The sequence below is a fragment of the Prionailurus bengalensis genome, chromosome E4 (genome assembly GCF_016509475.1).
Source record: "Prionailurus bengalensis isolate Pbe53 chromosome E4, Fcat_Pben_1.1_paternal_pri, whole genome shotgun sequence".
NCBI classification, from domain to species: domain Eukaryota; kingdom Metazoa; phylum Chordata; class Mammalia; order Carnivora; family Felidae; genus Prionailurus; species Prionailurus bengalensis.
In genome coordinates, this window is record NC_057360.1 from 47,615,909 (window position 1) to 47,635,081 (window position 19,173).

Here is a 19,173-nt window from a genome sequence, read left to right on the forward strand (position 1 = left end):
GCACTGTTTACTATCTACCATTATAAACAATATTTAAGATTTAGATTTGTAATGCATTCAGATGAGCACTGCAAAGGTTCTGGAGAATGAAAAAGTAAAGATAGAATTTCTTTTTAAACACTCCAAAATCTTACTGTGAATTTTCTGTAACCATTAAGATATTTATAAAAATTATAAACAGCTGTCAATTATTAAAAATTGTGAGAGTTGGAAATACCAAATTCACAAATCATAAAAATCAAAGAGCTAAAAATGACCTTAAAAATCACCGGATCCAAATACAGTAAGTGCACAAAACGCAATACCAACAAGTATAATGACACTTCACAGGAACTAAAATCAAGTCCCAGGTACAGATACAACTATCATATATCAAAAAGGAAATCTGAAATTAGAGGGGCGCCTGGATGGCTCAGTCAGTTAAGGGTCCAACTTTGGCTCAGGTCATGATCTCATGGTTTGTGGGTTCAAGCCCTGCGTCCGGCTCGGTGCTGACAGCTCTGAGCCTGGAGCCTGCTTTGGATTCTGTGTCTCCCCCTCTCTCTGCCCCTCCCCCTGATCATGCTCTGTCTCTCTCATCTCTCAAAAATAAACAAATGTAAAAAAAAAAAGAAAGAAATCTGAAATTTGAAATAAATGCACTGAATGAGTTTACAACTTGCACAAACACACACAGAAAACAAACCTTGAATTTCAGATATACAAATCTACCCCTGTCGAATTTTCTCAGTGTGATCCTTTCTGCTTCTCATTTTCCTAGACATTTACTTAATATCCTTTAATGGGCAAACACTGTTTTTCAACAACGGAGATACAAATGACAACAGAGTAACAAGCCCTTTTCTCTAAGGAATTCACAATTTAGTTGGAATTGTGAATTCCAACTGGGTGCCAGATGCAAAACACCGAAGCCATCACAAAACAAAAAAATAGATACATATTTCACAGAATATAAACAATGAAAAAACAACTCTTGTATATTCATTAGGTGGAAAGAAAACACATGAATCCTCACACTAAAAAAAAAAAAAAAAAAGTTAAAGCAGTTAAGCAAATCCATTTTTTGCATGGGTCTGGCACAGTCTCAGTTACATTATCAAATCTATTTCAAAGAAGACCAAAATAATATCTCTTATTCACCCGATTGTAGATGACATGAGGAATTACTTGAGTAATCCACAACACTGTAAGAACACTAAATAATAAAAACAAAAATTTCTTCTTTCCCTACTGTTAAGGGAAAAAAGTTCGGTGAAAATTTTATTCAAAAGTACTAAACAAGACTGTACAGATATATTGGTATGTGTCATATTACATGGATTTTTATACAGCTATTTTAAGACACAGGCACTTATATCCAATTCTGCACTTGGTAAAACCTGAAATTAGCAAGTTTTACAACTCATTTTGTGTCTCATTTATAATTAGTCATAAGTTTAGAAGCAGTATGATTTTCTGTTTGGCAGTAAAGTTGCTTTTGTTTTCTTTCTTCAAGAATTATCACTGTTATTTCACCAAGAGAGAAGGCAGAGCATTCACATTCTTCCTTTGGCTACAAATTATGTTAATGAGCAAAAATACTTTCCTAGTTACCACTAAAAATATTTAATAAGAATTTTCATTGTTAAACCAAATTACAAAATATTGTTATTGTAATTAATAGCGAATGTAAGACCTTGAATACTGCAAAAGAGTATTTTGTTCCAGAATAAAACCCAATTTCTTAATCAGAATGTTGGTTAAGAATCCCCATTATCCAAAAGTTAAAATAACTAAACTGGACATTGGGAGACCTGGTTGTATTTTCTGCTCTGCAACTACCAGAGTAGGTTTTAGGGTTATCTTTCAGCATTTTCATTGAGAATAAGAGTATATTCTGAGATTCCTTTTTAGGTCTCAAAATCTAGAAAACAGTAATTTTCAAGTATTTTTTTAGATTATAAAAAAATCACTAGAGTTACATACCTTCTCACTAACACCACATAATTTATGAGAGGAGGTAGGTAAAGGTTTTCATGGCTGATATATTATTGCTGAGGTCTAATCTGATTTTGAACTTATCTTCAAGATGCGATTTAAGTTTATAAACTGGTGTCAAAGAAATTATACTTTTCATTATACTCTCAATAATAAGGCATTAAGATTCAGTTTTATCCCAAATGCTGGAACATATTTTATTTCTCATCAGTTGCAATAGGTGACTCCTAGTACACTAACACCACTATCATGTAAGCTCCAAAAAGGCTGAGCTCGCAGAACATTTATCTACATAGCACTTTGATTGTTAGTTACTGTTCTATGAGTGTTGAATAAATAAACTCAATATAGAAAAATTAAATACACCTTATAAAATTCCAGTTCCAATAACACAGTGTTCCAGTAATTATAAAAATCCTTCCAAGAAATGTCAGATAAAATATAACAAATACCTGAAATGCATAGGTGAACGGGAAAGAAAATAGTCATGAGTCAGAAATCAACTGATGCTGCAGTGGATGAGAGTGGAAGATAGGAATACCTGCTTGAGACTTGGTTTTTACCACCCACAGAAAGGAAGGGCACAAAGAAGCTAGAACTGTAACCTTAGAAGAGGTAAATAAACAAACAACAAAAGGATGAACTTGGAGAAAAAATTCTAATCAAGTTTTCTTTTTTTTAAAGTTTATTCATTTGAGAGAGTGCAAGTGCGAGCAAGCGGGGGAGGGGCAGAAGGAGAGGAAGAGAGAGAATCCCAAGCCCCATGGGCTAGATCCCATGAACCGTGAGATCATGACCTGAGCTAAAATCAAGAGTCAAAGGCTCAGCCAACTGAGCCACCTGGGCGCCTCTCCAAGTTTTAAAGACGTGTATCCATCTTGATCTGGTTCAAGAGTAGGGGAGGAAGAAAGTGAAAGGGCGGCCTACGCCAGCCGACTCCATCTTGTTCTGTGTGGTTCACCTAGACCACGCCTCCTCCCTTTGAGTGACCTCCCGCTCACCCATTCAAGCTTCCTGATCAAAACACGCCACTTCCCCAGCCAATCGGCTGCCCCTAGACCCCTATAAAACCTTTGTGCTTTTGAAACTCGCTCTCTTTCCCTGGTATCTCACCGCTGCAGTCGGTGCAGGTAGGGGATTGAGCTCGAGCTAGCTCGAATAAAGGCTCTTTGCTTTTGCATCGGACTCGGCTCCCTAGTGGTCTTTGGGGATCACGAATTCTGGGCATAACATTAGGAGTCCCAGATAATTTGTCAGCCAAGGGCCAACCCCTTGAATTGAGAATTTAACATAAAAAAAACTACTTTAGATGTATTACATTCCTGCAGCACCCAACAAAAACAAGTTTATAAAATAATTATGTAAGGGCGTGTCTTCGATCCAGAACTTCTTCAAATAATTAAGGTTAAAAAAGCTTAGTGAGCAAAAGTCCAAATTCATAACAAATGCCAAGATTTAATCGCCATGTGTATAAGATAACTGGACAATTTGACAACCTCTATTTAATAAGGAGTACCATAACAGAGTACAAAACACTAGAAAAGTATTGCTGCAGAATACATTTAACCCCCTTCTCTCCAACTAATGACCACACCACCACTCTTAGCCTCCAAAACACTATGCTGGGTTCTTCCATTTTCTTTCACTTACCCAATAAAAAACAGAATGAACTACCTTAAAACAAAACCCTAAGTACCCACGAATGTTCAATATATATTCACCCATTTTAATAATCAGCATGATGGGAAAAAATTTAATTGACAAACACCACAGGATAGAGTGACCACTGTTTCCTCAGAATAGCATTTTACTACACTCAAGCTATATGAACTCTGCAATAAATGTTTATAAATTATTCTGTCTTAACTCATGAGCCTCTATGTGGGAACAGGAAAAAACAAATTTTTCCCCTTGAAAATATTTTATTAAAATGATTTTATTTAACTTATTACGCCTAGTACTATGTAAGCAACTATGTTTTTAACTGTGTTAAAAAGGACACAAGGGGCGCCTGGGTGGCTCAGTCGGTTGGGCGGCCGACTTCGGCCCAGGTCATGATCTTGCGGTCCGTGAGTTCTAGCCCCGCGTCGGGCTCTGTGCTGACAGCTCAGAGCCTGGAGCCTGCTTCATATTCTGTGTCTCCCTCTCTCTGACCCTCCCCTGTTCATGCTCTGTCTCTCCCTGTCTCAAAAATAAATAAACGTTAAAAAAAAAATTAAAAAAAAAAAGGACACAAATATCGACTACCTGAGCAAGGAGGCTGAGAACACTTGCGCCCCGCCATGCAGACATACATGTACACAAGCTCACGTTCACACACACCCCTTTCAGTTTTTAATGAAAGAAGATAGTTAATTTAGGTTAATGTACACTACATAAAAGTGCAATGCCTTAGAATAAAGTCCACTAACAATTCACAAATGCAAACAGCAAAAGGCCAAGAGCACAAATAAATCATGAGAATCTGGTATATGAAATTTAAAAAGAGAGGAAAACATAGTGGATATCCTCCCATCAAAAGCAAAAGTAGACATCCAGAAATCACTTGCAACCACTCATTATCTGCCATGCTAATAATAATGTTCATAAACTTGGCAGCATTCGGAAAATCACTTATCTATCGCCCATTTTAAATCTTACTAATGTACATATCATTGCAAATTATTTAAAACAATTTTAGCACCACCATTTTTCTTCTGTAAATGAGAACCACTACAAGTAGCATAAAGATTAAAAAATAATAATCATGATCCTAAAAGTGGCACACCTATTCATATTAATTAACATGAAGATAAATACTTCTAGAGAAGCTAGCTAGGTAAGGGAGAGATTAACTTTGTACACATTATCATGATCTGTGTTTACTATAGCAAAGTGATACAACTGTGACTATACTCATTTTAAACAAGAAATGAGGAAGGAGGGGCGCCTGGGTGGTGCAGTCGGTTAAGCGTCCGACTTCAGCCAGGTCACGATCTCGCGGTCCGGGAGTTCGAGCCCCACGTTGGGCTCTGGGCCGATGGCTCAGAGCCTGGAGCCTGTTTCCGATTCTGTGTCTCCCTCTCTCTGCCCCTCCCCCGTTCATGCTCTGTCTCTCTCTGTCCCAAAAATAAATAAACGTTGAAAAAAAAATTAAAAAAAAAAAAAAAAAAGAAATGAGGAAGGAGGAGACTAAAAATTTCAGATACAAAATTCCAGTTACAAATAAAATGGTACACATTTCTAGCTACCAAATAAATAAATCACAGGTAATGTACAACATATCGACTATAGCATAATACTGCATTGCATATTTGACAGTACTTAAGGGAATGGATATTTAAAGCTGTAATCACAAGAAAAACATTGGGGGGAGGGGGGTAGTTAAGGTGGCAGAGCAGCATGGAGACCCTGAGCTTGTCTTATCCCTGAAATACAGCTAGATCAGCACCAAACCGTTTTGAACACCTAGGAGCTTGATCTGAGGATTAACACAACAACCTGCATAACTTGAGCCAGAGAACTCAGCAGGTACACAGTACGGAGAGGTGAACTGTGGAAAAGAAAAGCCATGGAGAGTAGGGAGCTGTTTTAGCGGAAAAAGGACAGAAAGAGAGAAAGGGGGAGAGTACGGTACATCAGGATCATGCAAGAAAAGCACTCCACCGAGAGTAGCTAGAGAGAGAGAGAGAGAGAGAGAGAGAGAGAGAGAAAGAGTGAAAACACTCACAGGGCACTGAACAAGAAATCTGTTCCCCAAAACCACTGACAGGAAGAAAAGAGAGGGTTTCAATACCACCAAAATTCTATAAACAGTGGAACAAAGTCTGTAGTTTCTGAATTCAGTGCCTGGCAGTGCTCTGGTGAGTAAGTAGGGCAAATCCCCAGGAGCAAGGCAGAGGGGTGTGTGGGGTCTGAGGGCCACACGGGAAGAAGCGGTTCCTCTGCTTGGAGTGCATTTGGTAGAAGCCATATGGTCTCCCCACAGGCAAAGGTCCCAGAGGACCCTGAAGAGCAGCCACGTTTGCTAGTATTGGGACAAAGACCCCAGCGTGTGGTGAAACCTAGCACCGGCTGTGTGCTGTGATTTGCCATAATCTCTGAACCTCTGACACTGTGTGATTGCACAAAGGTTTTCTGGAGCAAGCCGGCACCCAACCATTGCTCAGCAAGACCCTCCCCCAGAGAGCTGGAGCAGGTCCAAGCCACAGGGGTCTCTGAAATGTGCGGTTTTGAAACACAATCCCATCTGAGATAAAACTCTGGAAGGAAGTGCCACCTGGAAGGTAGACAGCTTGGACATGGAAAGGGTAGTGGACAGAGGCCTGAGACAAAGGAGGGGTGCTTGATGGCAAGTTGGTGAGAGCACAAAGTTTCTGTGCCAGAAGACTAGGGAGCTGAGTGAAGCCATTTCCACATCTCCCGTAAAGACAGATGCGTGTCACACTGATCCACCCCAGTAAGCTAAGCAATGCCAACTCGTGGAGAATGGAGCTGTTACACCAAGCCCAACCCAACTGTGCCCTCCAAGCACATCCCCTAAAAGACCAGCACAAGTCATTCCACCTGCTTAGCCTACAAACTATAGAAGGCTTCACAGTTTCAGTTCTAGGGCAAACTGGATGTAACTTTATTTGGGTTTCATTCCGTTTGCTGGTTCATTTACTCATTTTCCTTGCTTAAATTGTTTTCTTTTTTTTTTTTTTCATTCTTTCCTTTCTTCCTCTTTCTTGGCTATAGAAAGAAATTTTTTTATTTTTTTTACTTTATTTTTAATTTTTTTAACTTTTTGTTCTATTTCATTTTCTTTAATTTTATTCTATTTTATTATATAAATTTCTTTTTAATTTTTAATTTTCTTACCATTTTTCTTTCCCCCTTTTCTCTATTCTATCAAGCTTCTTTGTACAAGCAGACCAAAACACATCTAGAATCTAGCTTCCTTTACTTGATTTTTTTTGGTTTTAATTTTTATTTTTTATTTTATTAATTTTTTTCCTTCCACCAAAATGACAAAATAAAGGAATTCACTCCAAAAGAAAGAAGGGGAAGAAATGACAGTCAGGGGCTTAATCAACACAAATATAAGCAAGACGTCTAAACTAGAATTTAGAACCATGATAATGAGAATACTGAGGCTGAAAAAAGCATAGAATGGGTTTCTCTGGAGATAAAGAAATAAAATATAGTCAGGACAAAATTAAAAATGCTGTAACCTCAAACAGCATTTTTTGAGATGCAAACTCAAATGGGTGCCACGACAGCATCCAGTGAATCAGTGATACAGAAGATAAAATTATGGAGAACAATGAAGCAGAAAAAGAGGGAAACAAAGGGAAAAGATCACGATACAAGACTTAGAGAACTCAGTGACTTATTAAAAAAGAATGGCATCTGAATCACAGGAATCCCAGAAGATGAAGAGAGAGAAAAAGGGGCAGAAGGTTTATGTGAGTAATAACACTGGAAAACTTTCCTAATCTGAGGAAGGACACAGACATAAAAATCCAAGAAGCACAGAGAAATCCCATTAGATTCAACAAAAACCAAACATCACTAAGGCATATCATAGTCAAATTCACAAAATACACAGAAAAGGAAAGAATTATGAAAACAGCCAGGGGAAAAAAGTCCTTAACCTATAAGTTAAGACAGATCAGGTTGTAGCAGACCTATCCACAGAGACTTGGCAGGCCAGAAAGGAGTGGTAGGATATATTCAATGTGCTAAATCGGAAAAATATGCAACCAAGAATTCTTTATCCAGCAAGGCTGTCATTCAAAATAGAAGGAGAAATCAAGAGTTTCCCACACAAACAAAAACTAATGGAATTTGTGACTACTAAACCAGCCTTGCCAGAAATCATAGGGGGCCCATTGAGCGGGACAAAAAGACAAAAAGCAACAAAGACTAGAAAGGACCAAGAACATCACCAGAAACACCAACTCTACATGCCTGTAGGCAATACAATGAGACAAAATTCGTATCTTTCTGTACTCACTCTAAATGTCAATGGACTAAACGCTCTAACCAAAAGACATCAGGTATCAGAATGGATAAGAAAACAATACCCATCTATATGCTGTTTACAAGAAATTCATTTTAGACCTAAAGACACCTGCAGATTGAAAGTAAGGAGATGGAGAGCCATCTATCATTATAATGGTCATCAAAAGAAAGCCAGAACAGCCATATTTATATTAGATAAACTAGATTTTGAACCAAAGACTGAAACAAGAGATGAAGAGGGACACTGTATCATAATTAAGGGGTCTATCCACCAGGAAGATCTAACACTGTAAATATTTATGCCAACATGGGAGCACCCAAATATATAATTCTATGAATCACAAACATAAAGATACTCACTGATGATAATACCATAATAGTAGGGGACTTCAACACTCCACTTACAGCAGTGGAAAGATCATCTAAGCAGAAAATCAAGAAGGAAACAATGGCTTTGAAAGACACACTGGACCAGATGGACTTAACAGATATATTCAGAACATTTCATCCTAAAGCAGCAGAATACACATTCTTCTCAAATGCACATGGAACATTCTCCAGAATAGATCACATACTGGGTCACAAGTCAGCCCTCAACAAGCACAAAAAGATCAAGATCATACCTTGCATATTTTTAAACAACACTATGAAACTTGAAATCAACCACAAGAAAAAATTTGGAAAGACCATGAATACTTGGATATAAAAAACACCCTACTAAAGAACAAATGGGTTAACCAAGAAATTAAAGAGGAAATTAAAAAGTACACAGAAGCAAATGAAGATGAAAACACAACAGCCCAAGACCTCTGGGATGCAGCAAAGGCAGTTGTAAGAGGAAAGTATATAGCAATCCACACCTTCCTAAAGAAGGAAGAAAGGTCTCAAATACACAACCTAACCTTACACCTAAAAGAGCTACAAAGAGAACAGCAAATAAAGCCCCAAATCAGCAGAAGCTGTTAAATAATAAAGATCAGAGCAGAAATCAATGATACTGAAATCAAAAAAACAGTAGAACAGATCAATGAAACCAGGAGCTGGTTCTTTCAAAGAATGAACAAAATTGATAACCCCCTAGCCAGACTGATCAAAAAGGGAAAAAAAGGGCCCAAATAAAATCACAAATGAAAGAGGAGAGATCACAAACACCGCAGAAATACAATCGTAAGAGAATATTAGGAGCAATTATATGCCAACAAATTGGGCAATCTGCAAGAAATGGACAAATTCCTAGAAACATATAAACTACCAAAACTGAAACAGGAAGAAATAAAAATTTGAACAGACCCATAACCGATAAAGAAATTGAATCAGTAATCAAAAATCTCCCAATAGACAAGATTCCAGGGCCAGATGGCTTTCCAGGGAAATTCTACCAAACATTTAAAGAAGAGTTAACATCCATTCTTTTGAAGCTGTTCCAAAAAATAGAAATGGAAGGAAAACTTCCAAACTCATTCTACAAGGTTTTGATTCCAAAACCAAAGACCCCACTAAAATGGAGAAGTACAGACCAATTTCCCTGATGAACACGGATGTAAAAATTCTCAACAAGATCCTAGCAAACCGGATCCAACAATACATTAAAAGAATTATTCGACATAATCAAGTGGCATTTATTCCTGAGATGCAAGGCTGGTTGAATATCTGCAAATCAATCAATGTGATATATCACATTAATAAAGAAAAGATAAGAACCACATGATTCTCTCAATAGATGCAGCAAACGCATTTGACAACATATAGCATCCTTTCTTGATAAAAACCCTCAAGAAAGGAGAGTTAGAAGGATCACACCTCAAGATCATAAAGGCCATATATGAAAGACCCACTGCTAACATCATCCTCAGTGGGAAAAAAAGAGCTATCCCTCTATAGTCAGGAAAACGACAAGGATGTCCACTCTCACTACTGTTATTCAATATAGTGTCAAAAGTCCTAGCCTCAGCAATCAGACAACACAAAGAAATAAAAGGCATCCAAATCGGCAAGAAGAAAGTCAAACTTCCATTCTTTGCAGACAATATGATACTCTATGTGGAAAAACCAAAAGACTCCACTTTAAAAACTACTAATCTCCACTAAAGAACTGATAATACATGAAATTCAGCAAAGTCGCAGGATATAAAATCAATGAACAAAGCGGCTGCATTTCTATACATCAATAATGAAGCAACAGAGAAATTAAGGAATGAATCCCATTTACAATTGCACCAAAACCCATAAAATACCTAGGAATAAACTTAACCAAAGAGGTGAACAATCTATACACTGAAAACTATAGAAAGCTTATGAAAGAAATTGAAGAAGACACAAAGAATTGGAAAAACATTACATGCTTATGGACTGGAAGAATATTGTTCAAATGTCGACAGTACCCAAAGTAATCTACATATTCAATGCAATCCCTAACAAAATAATAACATCAGCATTCTTCACAGAGCTAGAACAAACAATCCTAAAACTTGTATGGAACCAGAAAAGACCCCAAATAGCCAAAGCAATCCTGAGAAACAAAACCACATAGCTGGAGGGATCACAATTCCAGACTTCAAGCTGTATTACAAAGCTGTAATCATCAAGACAGTATGGTATTGGCATAAGAACAGACACACAGATCACTGGAACTGAATAGAGAACCCAGAAATGAACCCACGAAAGTATGGCCAACCAATCTCTGACAAAGCAGGAAAGAATATCCAGTGGAAAAAAGACATCAGCAAATGGTGCTGGGAAAACCGGACAGTGACATGCAGAAGAATGAACCTGGAGCACCTGCTTACACCATATACAAAAATAAACTAAAAATGGATGAAAGACCTAAACCTAAGACAGGGAGCCATCAAAATCCTAGAGGAGAAAACAGGCAGCAGCCTCTTTGACCTTAGCCACTTCTTACTTGAAACGTCTCCAGAGGCAAGGGAAACAAAAGCAAAAATGACCTATTGAGAGCTCATCAAGATAAAAAACCTCTGCACAAAGATGGAAACAATCAGCAAAACTAAAAGGCGACTGATGGAATGGGAGAAGGTATTTGCAAATGACATATCAGATAAAGGGTTAGTATCCAAAATCTATGAAGAACTTACCAAACTCAATACCCAAAAAACAAATAATCCAGTGAAGATGTGTATAAAAGACACGAATACTTTTCCAACAAAGACATCCAGATGGCTAACAGACACATAAAAAAATGCTCAACATCACTCATCATCAGGGAAAGAGAGATCAAAACCACAATGAGATGCCACCTCACACCTGTCAGAATGGCTAAAATGAACAATTCAGGCAACATTAGATGTTGGCAACGATGCAGAGAAACGGGAACCGTTTTGCACTGCTGGTGAGAATGCAAACTGGTGTAGCCACTCTGGAAAACAGTATGGAGTTTCTAAAAATAGAACTACCCTACGACCCAGCAATTACACTACTAGGTATTTATCCAAGGATACAAGAGTGCTGATCCAAAGGGGCACATGTACCCCAATGTTTACAGCCACACTATCAACAATAGCCAACATATGGAAAGAGCCCAAATGTCCACTGACTGACGAATGGATAAAGAAGATGTGGTATATGTGCTATATATATACACAATGGAATATTACTCAGCAATCCAAAGAATGAAATCTTGCCATCCACAACAATGTGGATGGAACTAGAGTGCACTAGGCTAAGCAAACTAAAAAAGAGAAAGACAAATATGATTATGTTTTCACTCATATGTGCAATTTAAGATACAAAAGAGATGAATATAAGGGAAGGGAAGCAAAAATAATATAAAAACAGAGAGGAAGACAAACCATAAGAGACTCTTAGATACATAGACCAAACTGAAGGGTGCTGGTGGGGTGTTGGGTGGGAAGAAGGACTATGGGGTGAGAGGCATTAAGGAGGACACTTGCTGGGATGAGCACTGAGTGTTGTATGTAAGTGATGAATCACTAAATTGTACTCCTGAAACCATTATTACACTATATGTTAACTAACTTGGATTTAAAATTAAAAATAAAAAAATTATTTTATCAAAGTTAAAAAAAACAAAAAAAATTTTGTAACTATGTACGGTGATGGATTTAACTAGATTTCTGTGGTGATCATTTTGCAATATATACAAATATTAAATCTTTACCCTATTCACCTGGAACTAATAAAGGTCAATAATACTTTAAAAACTTTTTCTCAGAAAGCTAAGTATCTGGAAATTTTAACATAAGATATGAGCTTCATTCAACTAACTTTTCCCAAGGTCTGGGTTAAAAAACTACGTTCCCAACCTCCATCCACCTCACAAGGTATATACCTAATATATACAGAAGTTGGTATCACTTTTCCCATTCTTCAACTAGAACTTGGGAGAAGGGCAGAGGGAGAGAAACCGAATTTGTTTTAGAACTTCCTCAAGCTCTTCAGGTAAAAGTCAAAAGAAAATAATTCATATTAAAATTTACTATAATAGTACCCTTTTTATTAAGAACTTTAGCCAAAAATTTCTGTAATTTTCCCTAAAGGATCCAGAGTGAAAAGAATATACAGCAGATCTTTGAACCACATTGGTTTAAACTGCATGGGTCCACTTACCCATGGATTTTTTTTTTTATATAAATACAATACAGTACTATATATGTATTTTCTCTTCCTTGTGATTCTTCTAATGAAATTTTTTCTCTAGCTTATGTTATTATAAGGATAGAGTAACACATATAAAATACAAAATACTTGCTATTTGACTGTTATGTTATATATTAATTATGTTATCAGTAAGGCATCCAGTCAACATTAGGCTACTAGTAGTTAAGTTTTTGCAGGAGTCAAAAGTAGTACATAAATTTTCAACTGTGCAGGGGTCGGCACCTCAAACCCCTGGATTGTTCAAGAGTCAACTGTACTTTGTTTTGAAAATAATATTTCAGACTACCTGTAAAGTCGATAGTACAGACACTGAAATTCTGTTTTCTCCAAATAAGGAATACCAAATTCTTAACTACTAATTCTCAACATTATCTCCATATCCTAACAAATTACTTACTTCAGGTCCTGTAGAAGGTCCTTTGCATTAAGCATGGTTATTAAAGAGGTGGTAGCTGCAGGAATTATGATAATGGGTGTTCGAGATCCTGTAAAGACAAAATTTTAAAGGTACCAAATATGCTGTTATTATCATTAAAAGACACAGACTTGCCCAATTAAAACTTTAAAGTTTGTAAATTTATAATCTTAGTTCCTCTGACCTAAAAAAATATTTTAAGTCAGCAGTAATATTCAAAATATTTGGTAATGAGTATGACCTGAGCACTGACTACCAAGCACAAACATTTGGTGTAACTTCAGAGTCTCAGCTTTCATTTTGTAATCTAGCTTATTTACTTTTACTTTTTAAAATAAATTTAGAATCAATAGGCACAACCTCACCTTTCTTCTGATTTGGGGGAGGTCTTGCTTGAGAAACTGTTAAGAGGGGAAAAAACTGAGTGTTAGAAACATCGCATTTTTATTTTCAAAATACAAATACAAATAAAATAAGTAAATAAAGTAAAAAATAAAAATACAGATATGGCCTAAAACTTATTTGTATTTACATATGACCAGTTATAAAATTTTAAAATATACTGGAATCTTCTCAAATAACCTCAATCTTCTCAAATAATTTACTTCTCTGTTTCACAAAAACATTAAAATGTCCTACCAATACTCAACATTCTGTAGTAACAATGAAAGTGGATATACTACATTGCTGGACACTGAGTATCTACATTAATGGATTTTAAAGTCTAGCAAAGGAAGCAAAAAGTTTAATTAACTGATAACCAATGTAATAAATGCAAAAACAGAATATTACAAGAACACGAAACACTGTGGGAAGGACTGGGAGGGGAAAATGTGCTTAAACATTTGGGAGGAAAAAGGTATTAATGGGAACTAAGACCTAAAATATTTCTTACATTTTTGTTACATTTGTTTTTTGTTTATTAGAAGAAAACATTATAGGCAATGAGTCATGTGAAGGCCTATATTATTTTGAACTGCCTATATTTATTAATAATTGTGAATGTGTTATAAAAACACAAATATTCATCTTCTCATTATTTGTATATGTAATAGAATTTATAATGCACAGAAACATTTGTTGGTATAGTAAGAGTAGTATCAGACTGGTTCAAGATTAATATATTTTAGAATTTGAAAATGCTGTACATTCAATTTTCAGTATTTACATATATAATAAAAACATACTGACTGCTTTCTATGTGTCATGTACTGTGTTAGAAATTCCATTTTTTAAAATCATAAAAATAAATAAAAATTTAGTAGATTTAAAATTCTAACTCAACATCAGTTGTTAAAAACAGATTACCATTTTTAAAGGGATACATGCATTTTTGGAATATGTTCTATTTTAAAAGCAGTAAAATTCTACATTTTAATTTAATACTTTGTAATAGCTATTTATTGTGGTAAACTTCTATGGAGTCCAGCAGTAGGATTCTTCCAGTCACATAAAGCAGAGAAAGATATATATAAATAGAAGTCCACACACATACATATTTATTATAGTGTCCTCATCTCTTCTTGCTGAGAAAAAAAACCCTAAAACTTTCTTAAATCATTTTTAGAACTAGGATTCACAGATACACTTGATTAGCTAGATAGCATCATTTGGAATATAATACAGTCTCAGTAAATATCTGGTATTTGTTAGAGGAATAAAGCAATGACAGGATGGATAGAATACATGGATAAACAGGAGACAAGAGTTGCTAGGAGAATGACTAAGGGGGAACAACAAAAAAGAAATCTTTGAAACAACATTGGTTTGGTAAAGAAGCTCACGATGGACTCCTGAATTTAGGAAAAAATTCACTAAAATCAAGGCTGAGAAGATGTGATGTAAGAAAAAGACAAAATATAAAAGCTCACATATTAAAAATAAAGTCTAAAGATTTGATTTAAAAAAAAGCTACAAAAAAATATAAATAGGTTCCCCAGTAAAGTAAGGACCAAGGTGCAGACACTGTGACAAACTTGATTTTTTTTTTTTTTTGAAAGAGACAGAGAGAGAGAAAGCACAAGCAGGAGAGGGGCGGGGGAGAGGAGTGAGCAATAATCCCAAGCAGACTCCACACTGCCAGCCACGGAGTCCGATGCAGGGCTCAAACTCACCAAAGGTGAGATCATGACCTGACTGGATGTCAGACACTTAGCCGACTGAGCCACCCAGGTACCCCTATGATAGACATAACTCAAAGTGAGAGGGGGAGGAAAGTGTAGAATAACACCAGTCCATATGGCAAAGTGATTAAGAGCAAGAATCTGTACTCAGATGATCTCAATTCCTATCCCCATTTTGCCACTTCCTAGGCAAATTACCCTAGCAAGTTGAATTGAGAGACTGCTCAGTCTCGGTTGTCCTCAACTATAAAACAGTAATAATAGTTTCTATATCCTGAAACTGCTGTGAGAATCTTAAAGACAACAATGCACCTTAACTCCTTAATCAGGTCTTGGCGCATGCATATTCAATATTTAGTGAACCCTGTGGCTACAGCTAAATGCTTAATGCTACCGCTCCTGGTACCACTAACACTACCACTGCACTTTAGCAAATGCCATGACTGAAAATGTACGAGCTGAGAGTAAGTAATTATTATTGTTATGTTTGATTTCAAATATAATTACAGTCTTCCCTTAAATATTCAGAGCCTTATGTACAAGGCACTCTTATTACTATAAATAAAACAGAAATAATCCCTGCCCTCAAAGACTCTCCAGTGAAGTAGGGGAGCCAGAGCATGAACAAGCAAGCACACAAACACACATAAACAAATTTGAACATGTGATATTAAAGAGCAAAAGGAACATATCCTGACAGAAAAGTATCCTTTGGCTAGAATGCTTACAGAAAGCCTCTCAAAGGAAGTGGCATTTAAACTAAGATTTCAAGAATGAAAAGGAGCCAACTTGCAAAGAACAAGTGTCCGAATGGTCCAGACAAGAGGTAGGAATGTGAGCAAATGCCAAAGACAGGAAGAAACTGCTGTGCATAGGGAACTGCACATGTGCACACTACAGGGACAAAAGAAAGAGTGGCGGGAGATGAGATTAAAAATACACGCAGGAACCAATTTATATAAGGCCTCTAGGTAATGTTAGGTTTGTATTCAAGTGCCACTGAAGAACTCTGTAACTTTTAAGGCAGCATGTGACATAGTTTGATTTTCATGTCACATCTTCTGTAAAAGAAAAACAATAGATTTAGGTAAGAGATCAAAAGGGGACACACATGAAAGCAGAAAGCTCAGTCAGGACTCGTAACAACAGTTCACAAAGGTGCTACTCAAATTAGGTGTAATGGTAAGGGGGTTTTTTTGTTTGCTTTTTTAATTTCCAATCCAAGGTCAAGTGAATAAAATGCAGTAACAATGAATTGCTAGAAAATGATCGTGCAAGTGGATGTTGTGACAGTATCATACTACCAATTTCTATATGTATCTTGCTGGGAACCAGAAATAGGTCATGGACTTCATGATGTACTGGTATAGAGAAATGTAATTCATGTAAACAAATGAGTTGTGGGAGAAGATAAAGAGACAAATTTGAAACACAGAAAAAGTAAATTTGACAGAAGTCAGTGACATATTAGATAAGAGCAATAAGCAAATGTGAAGAGTGAAGGATGAAGAATAACTCCTGAATTTTTTGCTTAAGAAACATAGATGATGGTGGTACCACGTATTCATGAAGAAGATAATCCGAGAACAGAGATTTTACACCAGTTTTAAGATGCCTATGGCATATCCAAATATTAAAGAGATTGTTTGTATAAGATACCAAAGGTAAGAAGAGATGTCTGAATTGGGAATACAAATTTGAAAATCATCGGCACATAGATTAAAACTATGGAATGAGATAGTACAATCAGCACAATCTGTTGAAATTACACGAGAGGCTAATTCTCTCTCTCAAAATCACATGTAAGAAGATAAACCAGAGCTACGGGCCACCTATCCATTTCAGGAAATCTATGAAATAAAAGTAGAAAATTAAAGCTGGAGAAGTGAAGTATGCAATGTAAATGCATTAGAAAGAGGCAGGAAGCAGGGATATGTGCAAAAGATTTAATCTAAAAAGAAAATGACAGGGGCATCTGGGTGGCTCGTTCAGTTAAATGTCTGACTTTGGCTCAGGTCACAGTCTCATGGTTTGTGAGTTTGAGGCCCACATCAGCTCTCTGCTGTCAGCTCAGAGCCCGCTTCAGATCCTCTGTTCCCCTCTCTCTCCACCCCTCACCCATTTGTGCTCTTTCGCTCTCTCAAAGTCAAAGTCGCTCTCTCAAAAATAAATAAGCATTAAAAAAAGATAGTTAAGGAGACTATAGATGCTGGAGAGGATGTGGAGAAACGGGAACCCTCTTGCACTGTTGGTGGGAATGCAAATTGGTGCAGCCGCTCTGGAAAGCAGTGTGGAGCTTCCTCAGAAAATTAAAAATAGACCTACCCTATGACCCAGCAATAGCACTGCTAGGAATTTATCCAAGGGATACAGGAGTACTGATGCATAGGGGCACTTGTACCCCAATGTTCATAGCAGCACTCTCAACAATAGCCAAATTATGGAAAGAGCCCAAATGTCCACTGACTGACGAATGGATAAAGAAATTGTGGTTTATATACACAATGGAATATTACGTGGCAATGAGAAAAAATGAAATATGGCCTTTTGTAGCAACGTGGATGGAACTGAAGAGTGTGATGCTCAGTGAAATAAGCCATACAGAGAAAGACAGATACCATATGGTTTCACTCTTATGTGGATCCTGAGAAACTTAACAGGAATCCATGGGGGAGGGGAAGGAAAAAAAAAAAAAAAAAGAGGTTAGAGTGGGAGAGAGCCAAAGCATAAGAGACTGTTAAAAACTGAGAACAAACTGAGGGTTGATGGGGGGTGGGAGGGAGGAGAGGGTGGGTGATGGGTATTGAGGAGGGCACCTTTTGGGGTGAGCACTGGGTGTTGTATGGAAACCAATTGGTCAATAAATTTCATATATATAAAATAAATAAATAAATAAATAATAAAATAAAATAAAAATTTCTAAAAAAAAAAAAAGATAGTTAAAAAGAAAATGACAGTCAGGTACAGAACTATGGCTCATCAAAGGCTTCTCCTCTCTAATCCACTGAAAAACATGTACTTTTTAGTTATGTTCTCTAAAGAAATGTTTAGAAGTTGGGAATAACTTTAGACACTTTTGAATATTAAATTTACCCAGGGACTTGCCTGGCACAATTAGTGCCCAATAAATACATGGTGAAAGAATAATAAAAAGGAAACAATAATCAACAATGGAATTCTATACTTGAGCTACCACACTGGAGAGGGAAAAAATAAATGATTCAAATTCTACCTACAAGTAACAGTTATTATAACTGCATAATTGCTGTCTATAGCCTACTACACTGTCAGATATGTTCTGAGCATTCTTATTTTTTCAATTTTAAAAAGATAACATAATGAACATGTCATATATGACACAATATCCCTTCAAAATTGGGTAGCATCAGAGCACCTGGGTGGCTCAGTTGGTTAAACATCTGACTCTCAATTTTGGCTAGGTCATGATCTCAGAGCTCCTAACCTCAAGCCTCAAGTCAGGTTCTGCGCTGACAGTGTGGAACCTGCTTGGGATTCTCTCTCTCCCTCCCTCTCTGCTCCTCCCCTACTCGTGCTTTCTCTCTCTCTCTCTCTCTCTCTCTCTCTCTCTCTCAAAACAAACTTAAAAAAATCTTTAGTAAAAAAAATTAGGCAGCATTCCATAAGCAAACACAATAAACATTTCTACAGCAGAAGAAAAATTCACTAATCTAGACAAACACGACAAACTGCTTAGCATCCACTCAAACCAGGTTTTATTGATGCTAAAAACTTATAAAAATTTTTTTCTTTTATTTTTATTTACTTTATTTTTTGAGAGAGGGGACGGGGAAGAGCATAAGGAGAGGGAGAGAATATATATATATATATATTTTTTTTTTTTGAGAGAGAGAGAGAGAGAGAGAGAGAGAGAGTGCGCGCACGCATGCAGTGGAGAGGGGTAGAGGGAGAGAGAGATAATCTCAAGCAGGCTCCACACTCAGCGAGGAGTCCAACGCGGTGCTCAATCCCACAACCCTGGGACAATGACTCCATACCAAACCAAAAGTTGGACAC

The 19,173-nt window shown here is 36.8% G+C and overlaps 1 protein-coding gene across 1 annotated transcript in view; it reads right to left on the bottom strand.

Moving 5' to 3' along the window:
• The window catches only part of CDC73 (cell division cycle 73), a 137,457-nt gene that overhangs the window by 25,868 nt on the left and 92,416 nt on the right, over positions 1–19,173 (bottom strand). Inside the window, exons 12-13 of the mRNA XM_043568382.1 lie at positions 13,381–13,416; positions 12,998–13,085 (exon numbers count right to left, since the gene is read on the bottom strand). Coding sequence (XP_043424317.1) covers positions 12,998–13,085; positions 13,381–13,416 — 124 coding nt within the window. The remainder of the gene's footprint in view (positions 1–12,997; positions 13,086–13,380; positions 13,417–19,173) is intronic.